Source organism: Gossypium hirsutum, chromosome A02, assembly GCF_007990345.1.
Source record: "Gossypium hirsutum isolate 1008001.06 chromosome A02, Gossypium_hirsutum_v2.1, whole genome shotgun sequence".
Taxonomy (NCBI): domain Eukaryota; kingdom Viridiplantae; phylum Streptophyta; class Magnoliopsida; order Malvales; family Malvaceae; genus Gossypium; species Gossypium hirsutum.
This window is the reverse complement of record NC_053425.1, coordinates 87532531-87539942: the sequence shown is the minus strand read 5'-3', so window position 1 is coordinate 87539942 and position 7412 is coordinate 87532531. Positions and strand designations below refer to the sequence as shown.

At 32.4% G+C, this 7412-nt stretch overlaps 1 protein-coding gene across 1 annotated transcript; it reads right to left on the bottom strand.

Annotated features, from left to right (window-relative positions):
- Window positions 1-1981: 1981 nt before the first annotated feature.
- LOC107952629 (transcription repressor OFP14) lies at window positions 1982-2916 on the bottom strand. Its single transcript, XM_016887825.2, has one exon. The coding sequence runs from the start codon at window positions 2913-2915 to the stop codon at window positions 2205-2207; it is 711 nt and encodes a 236-aa protein (XP_016743314.1). The 5' UTR covers window position 2916; the 3' UTR covers window positions 1982-2204.
- Window positions 2917-7412: the final 4496 nt, after the last annotated feature.

Genomic DNA, 7412 nt, shown 5'->3' with positions numbered 1-7412 from the left:
GTGCGAGGGCTGTGTGCTGGTCGTACGGTGCTGGAGGATTGGCATGGTTGCTGGAGGCGTTGTCCGGTTCTTGGCTGCAGCTCGAGGAGAGAGCCCTAGGGTTCTAGAGTTTTAATTTTCTAGGCCTATCGGGCTTGTATTTTGGGTCTTGGGTTAATTTGGTTTTAGGTATTAATTTGGGCTTTGGTTGGTTATTGGGTGTTGGGTCATGTTTGTAAAAGGATATTTAATGGACTATTAATTATGTGGTTTATTATTATTATTTATTTATTTTGTATTTTATTTTGGGTTTCTAATGGGCCGGACAAATTGGCCCGTTTACACAAGATACTTACCCTTTAGATTAATCATGCCTTCATAACCTTGATTCCACCTTCAAATTTGCTCGGAAATCCATTTCTCACAATTACTACATTTTCTCATACTCATGAAAATAACTAAATTTTAATATGTAAGCTTTCAAAGTTTTCTCAGACAAAAATACTCAGGTACTAGGCTTAGATAAGTAGAAAACATCATTACTAACCTTTACGAAGTTTTCTATCTCAAGTTTCCATTCTAAAATTTGAGAGTCTAATTGTGAAAATGAAAGTAAGAGGTGATTTTCCAAGTATTTTAGAAAAGATCTCAAAGTAGGTATTGAACTTTTTAAAGAGATTTCAAAAAAAAGCTTAAAAAATGTAAGAAAGGAAGAAGACTCCATAAAAGATGGGGAGTAGCTGGTTGCACTAGCTGATGGGTTGCTTCTTCAATTTCTTTTTTCTTTTAATTCACTCAAGTGGGCCTAAAGTCAATATACAATATTTCAAGCCCAGGGTTTTAAAAAAATTGGTGCAAATAAATTTTCATATATCAATTGTACTATCAAAAACTAACCAAAATTTATAAAATATAACCAAAATGTGAAATTATGACGAAATTACTATTTTACCTGTTTTTGTTACTTAGCACTATTTTTTCTCAATAATAAGCACTTATCCAAACCAAATATCATAATTCACATTTAACTTTTTAAAATGAATCCAAAAATAGTAAAAATTATATTTTAACCCATTACTCAACAAAAATAAAAAATTTATAATTTAATCATCGTACTTTTTAATCTTTCCAATTTAATTCTAAAAGTAATTTTCATCTTGCCACTACATATTCCAACTTATACTTATGCCCGTTCACCACTAATACTTCACTTTTCCCATTTTAGCCAAATTTATATTTTAGCCTTCGAACTTCTCAAAAAAAATTATTTGATCATTTTCTCACATTTTCACTTCTTAAATTTTTTCATAAATTCTCATTTTTAAAATCACTTTATTTTCGTAAGAATTTCTTTAATTAGCTCATTTTTCAATTTTCTCAAAGATTCTCTACATCCACTACTAAAATAATGCTACGTGTCTAATCGAAAATTTTGAGATGTTACATTTTTTCTCATAAAATTTTGAGAATGGATTGTATGAAACTGTGATTCCACGTCATCCTTATCCCTTTCTAATAGGATAATGACCAATTAGATTTTTTCTCCTGATTTTTAGCTTTTTTAGTTGGATTTATTTTTTTCTAAGGAGAAAAAAAAAGTTGAAAATCAAGAGAAAAAATCTGATTTGTCATTCTTCTATTAGAAAGGGATAAGGATGACGTAAAATTATAAATTCATACAATCTCTTCTCTTCTTTGTAGATGCCATTAAACTAAATTATAAACAAAGAAAGTCATGCCCTACCTATTCCTTGAAAACCACTCTTCTTTTTTAATTATAAAAACATCATTTTGTATCAACAACAACACAAATTTATTAATTGAGTCTTAACTTGATTGGTATAAATATTATTGTTAATACAAAATAATGTAAGTTTAAATGTATTGAAACTCATTATCTTCCTATTTATAAATTAAGAAGGAATTATAAATAATTCTAAATATTATATAAAAAAATATAAAAAAAATTATTAAAAAAACTCATTAAATAAAAAAACTCAAATCCAAAATAACATTAACATTAAACAGTTTCACATCTTTACAACCCCCAAAACCAACTCTTTTTTAAATAATAATAAAAAGCCCAATCCTTAGGCTACATTACCGTGCCTCGTTCTCCTCGATCTCTTATATTTAACATTAGAATTCCGAGACATCTTGCCGTCATTTTGACGCAAATCGACGACCAGATCCACGAATGCACTTAAGACGAACTTGTAAGACATCTAGTCGTTCAAATTTAGGTAACAAAACAACAGCTCTTCCATGAAATCCCAATCGATTTTCGAACCATGTTTCAACCTTGCTTCCACCATTTCTTGCATGGAACGTCGGAAATCGTCGTACGGGTTCGGCGAACACCTTAACACCGCTATGCATTCATTATAGATACTTTGAGACTTGACGTTAACGCTGCCGCCACCATAGACGTTGGATTCATTTGCGGTAGTACTACTAGTGTTAGAGGTGGAGGTGGAGGAGGAAGCGGCATCCTCCGACATTGACATGAAGGTGTTGCCAGTTACACCGCTGTTACGGGCCTCCTCGATGAGCGAACTCGAAAACCCAGTAGCAACGAAGAACCTGTTGGACCCTGAGAGGTACGGGGGCGGATCAATAAACCTTGGTGATTCAAAACAAATCGCACCAGGGCTTTTCACTTCACCATCACCATCATCATCTTTAATCTTATCATCATCATCATCATCATTGATATACAAAGACTTGAAATTCTCAAAGAGAAAACGATCAACATCAGAAAGTATGGCAGCTTCGCCATCTTGATGAACAGAAAATGAAAGGGTTTGGGGGTTTTTGCAGCCTTTTGGAATCCATTTGTTGGAAGAGAATGAATTTAAAAGGAAGTGAGTATTTGGAGAGGGTTTCTTGATCTTGGAAAGGTAATCCTGAAGAGATTTTTGAAGCTTCTTTGACATTTTTTTTAGGGGGGCGGGGGGGGGGGGCTTAACAGTACACAGCTAATGAAGCGTTTGGCTTATAAATGTAATAGGTTTCATGGGAATGTGGTAAGAAATAGGGCATTTACTGACTTGCCAGCTTTTGTAATATATATATATGTTTAAGGTAGTATTTATTTATGGAAATAAAATGTTGTAATTTAGGTAACTTATACGGCAAGTAGAAATCAAGAGAATAAATAATATATATTTTCTTCCCATTTATAAATTAATAAATTGGAAAAATAATGAAGATTTATAGATTAATTATGGTTTTGCTTCAATATTTAGTGTTTTGAGGGTTTATTTTCACCATTCATTACAAGGCATTAAATTTACAGTTTCATGGATTGAAATCACTAATTAAGATCAGAATTCAAATCTAAATTCTCAAATTCATGTTATTATTCAAGTTTGGCTTGTAATTTGATTCCAATGATATTGTCATAAAAGGCCAAGGCAAAATTTTCATTTTAAAATAATGTAAATTATGTATTAATATTTTAATAATCTAAATGTCATACTTCATTTTTCATTCATATAAACCATGCTTGCTAAATTTAACACAAACTAAAAATTTCTATCTATTTTTTAATGGAAATAAATTAAATCATTTAATAAATATTAATATATATTATTTTAGATCGATATGATAGAGATATTGAATCGGTTCAAAAATTTACATGTATGACAAGTACAATTATATTGATAAATTCAATTGATAAATCATTAAAATATTAATCATACAAAAAGATATGAAACAATAATGTAAAACAACTTTAGTTTTATACCAATATAAGCGGATCCCTCCCCTTTAGTGAAAGTCCCCCTCTCTGCTTGTAACTACTCTCCTTATTCTCGTAAATATGATAATAATATCATTGTAAAATATGATGTGCGCTTACATTTATGGCATGTTTGGTATACTTGATATTGTTACACAAAACATGTTAGCGAACAAAATAAATTAAATATAAATAAACATATATGAAATAAAACATAAATAAAATAATTTATAATTAATTTATTAAATACGAAAATCAAATAAAACCATAATAAACAGTTGAAATAAAGGAGAATCGAGATTTTACAAAACGTTGAGGCTTGTGAAACACAATTTCCTTAAGACAGATTCGGCCGCTACTACGATACTTGGAGAAACGTTGGTCAAATGTCTCCTAGGATATAACAACAACAGTGGTCAAAGTAGTAGCACCTCTACAAAGACCAACGAACAAACTTTGCCTTTTTCTATCACCAGAACGTTTGAAAATACGAAGAGGAAAATGAAGAGTTTTGAAATGAATAGAATTTCGGTATAAGAAATTATTAGAATGTGTGTGTAATCCTCCAAAATACACAACCTTTTATAGACATTTAGGGTAGTGGAAAATTTTGGAAATAACCATAAAATCTACCATTAAGGAATCAAAAATCAATTTGATTTAAAAATTAAATCAAATCAGATACTGTCTATATATAAGCAGATTATGTCTACTAAGGAAAAATAAATTCGTGTTAGGCTTAAAATATCTACAAGCCTATTTGGGTCCGATCGGTTCGGACATTTTAAGTCGCCCACGTCATGCTGGTGCGCCCTAACCTCATCAGGTTTGGACCTACACCCTCTGCGCGCGAGGCAGGGTTACAAGCTTAGTCATTCAACTACCTTTCAAAAGTGTTCACATATATAAACACATCTCACACTTTGGTATTTAACCAATGTGGGATCTAAGCTTTTACTTTTCCTCAACAATATTACCAAGTAGCTTACTTTGAGCATCAATTTCTTATTCATCACTCAACCATTTTGAGCATATTATACACCGTTGTAAAGGTCTCATGGAGTAAAATATGAAACCATAATAATATGAGTCAACTCTCCACCTTTACCTATTGAGAATATGTCTCAAAATTCCCATAAAATGCAATTTTTCCCACAATCCCCCACATGAATGAAAATTGGTAGTTTTATCGAAAAACATTAACTCGATGTGGTGATAGAATCTACGACCGATAGTTGCATAGGATAGGTAGGGATCCACCCTTGATCCTTCCCTTGCGACAGTATATTTACTTTACTAGCTAACCAGTAGACGTGATGTCCTTTAACTGTTCTGCCTTTTGTGTAAACGATAATATATTTTACACAACTACCTCCTTAGCAAGGTTTTAGTTCTTATGGTTATGTTCATATAACTGGGAACATCTCCTGGTTTTGCAAAAGTTTGAAACAACTATGCCCCAATAGTCTCCTTGAAGTAGCCCCACTTCACTCTCACATAGGTGATTTATGTTGTTCGGCTCACCGAAACACACAATGGTCATTAAAAGCATTACTTAACCTATCCCATTTTTAATCACTGTTTACATCATAGGAAGAGACTTGGATAAGTACCCTCACAGTGGCCTTACAAGGTCTATGCAATTAGGTTGTCTCATCGAACCTAGATATTGGGATCTCCAGTCAACTAGATAGGGTTTTCCTTTACATAGTGCCTTTTATATTCATGGGCTTTAGTCACATTTCTTTCGATGTTTTAACAACATGATCTCATTTTAAGCCTTTGGTTAGCGTATCCGCAATGTTATCTTTTGATTTTTCAAAATCAATAAAGATAACTCCGTTTGAGATAATTTGTTTAACGGTATTGTGTCGATGATACATATGTCTCGACTTACCATGTTACGCTAGTAAGACACCCTCACACATTTAAGTGGTTTTAGGATGATTTTCTACCTTTCCATAACTCATATGGTGTCTTGTCCCTTTTCTTAGCGGGTACCTTATTTAAAAAGGTAAACTCATAGAAACGCTCCTCCCCCCCCCACATTTCATGTGATAACCTAGAGCTTTTTAGCAGTGTGTTCATCTTTTCCTTTAGAGTCTGATTTTCTGCTCGGCTACTCTATTTGAGGAAAGTATGGTGGTGTTATTAAGTTGTGTACATTATTCAAATTATTCAACATATCCACACCACGATCATTTAATCTTTTTATTAAGTTGGTTTTCAACTTCTTGTTTATAAGGAATAAAATTCTCTTCGTATTAGCTTTTAAGTAAATATACGTAGCAATGAAGGTAATAAACATTTTATTCCTTCTTCTCGTTTAAACAAGCTTTACAAGCATTGCTATGTATTAGATCAAGTGGTTTTTTACCTTTATTAATTTTTCCTCATCACATGTTTCACATTTATAATTATAATTATTGTGAAACAAAGGAATGTTCTCTAAGTTAATTTATGTACGTAAAGTATCATAATTAACATGTCCGAGCCTACTATGCCATAAATTAAATGACTTAAGCATATAAACAGAAAAAGAACAACATTCTGATTCATAGTTTTGCTTTTACAAAGATAGCATTTAGTTTAATACATATCCCTTTCCCACAAATATTCCCTCTTTTTAAAGAACATTCTTATTCATAGCTCTTGCGTATGTTAGCTCTAACTTTCTTTGGGATCCTACAGTCGGATGACTTGTGCCCCATCTTCTTGCAATTGAAGCATTTTCCTTGAATTTTTTTTGCTTCTTGGAAACACCACATTTTGGTCCCAATTTAGACCCATTTTGCGGTTGTTTTCCCTTCTTGAAGTATTTCTTGACTTCTACAATGTTTGCCTTAAAAATATTTCCATTTGCTGCTTTGTTGAGCCTCTTTTCTGTACCTCTATTGTCTTCTTAAATTCAAAGTCTGACAGTTAGGTCTTCCACTGACATTTCTTTTCTTTTATGCTTTAGGTAATTCTTGAAGTCATTCCAAGCAGGAGGCAACTTCTGAATAATGGCTGCCACTTGGAAGGACACACTTATTATCGTCCCTTCAGCAAGAATTTCATGAATGATCAGTTGAATTTCCTGCACTTGATTCACAACTAATTTAGAATCAACCATTACAAAATTCAAGAATTTAGCAACTAATAACTTTTTAGTTCCAGCATCTTCGGCTTTGTATTTATGGTCCAATGATGTCCATAATTCCTTAGTTGTTTTCTTAACACTATACACTTCGTACAGTACATTCGACAATCCATTCAAGATGTAGTTTCAGCATAGGAAATCTGAATGTTTTCAAGCTTCAACAGTAGTGAAAAGCGATAACTTCATATACCTTTCCCTCTTTAACAGTAAGAGGGTTATCTTTCAAAAATTTGGCCAAGTTCAACATGGTAAAATAAAACAACATTTTCTGTTGTAAGTCTTGAAATTCTGTCTCAAGAATTTTGCAGGTTTCTCGTTGTGGCTTACAGCAGCCGCCACCAGCAATACTAAGTTTTGGATCGAAGATTGTGTTTGAACCAAAGCTTTAGATTGCGAGTTGATTGAATTGGTGGGAGTCTCTATTTTTTCAGTTAAGAAACAAAACTAGAATTAGAAAACTTATCAACTTTTGTTAGACGACAGAAATCTAATAAAACCCGAAACAAAAGTTTATACGGTCTAATGAAAAATATAATAAAATAATGCACC

Coding starts and splice junctions, on each gene's coding strand:
- LOC107952629 (XM_016887825.2), bottom strand. CDS start 2,915: ATGTCAAAGAAGCTTCAAAAATCTCTTCAGGATTACCTTTCCAAGATC.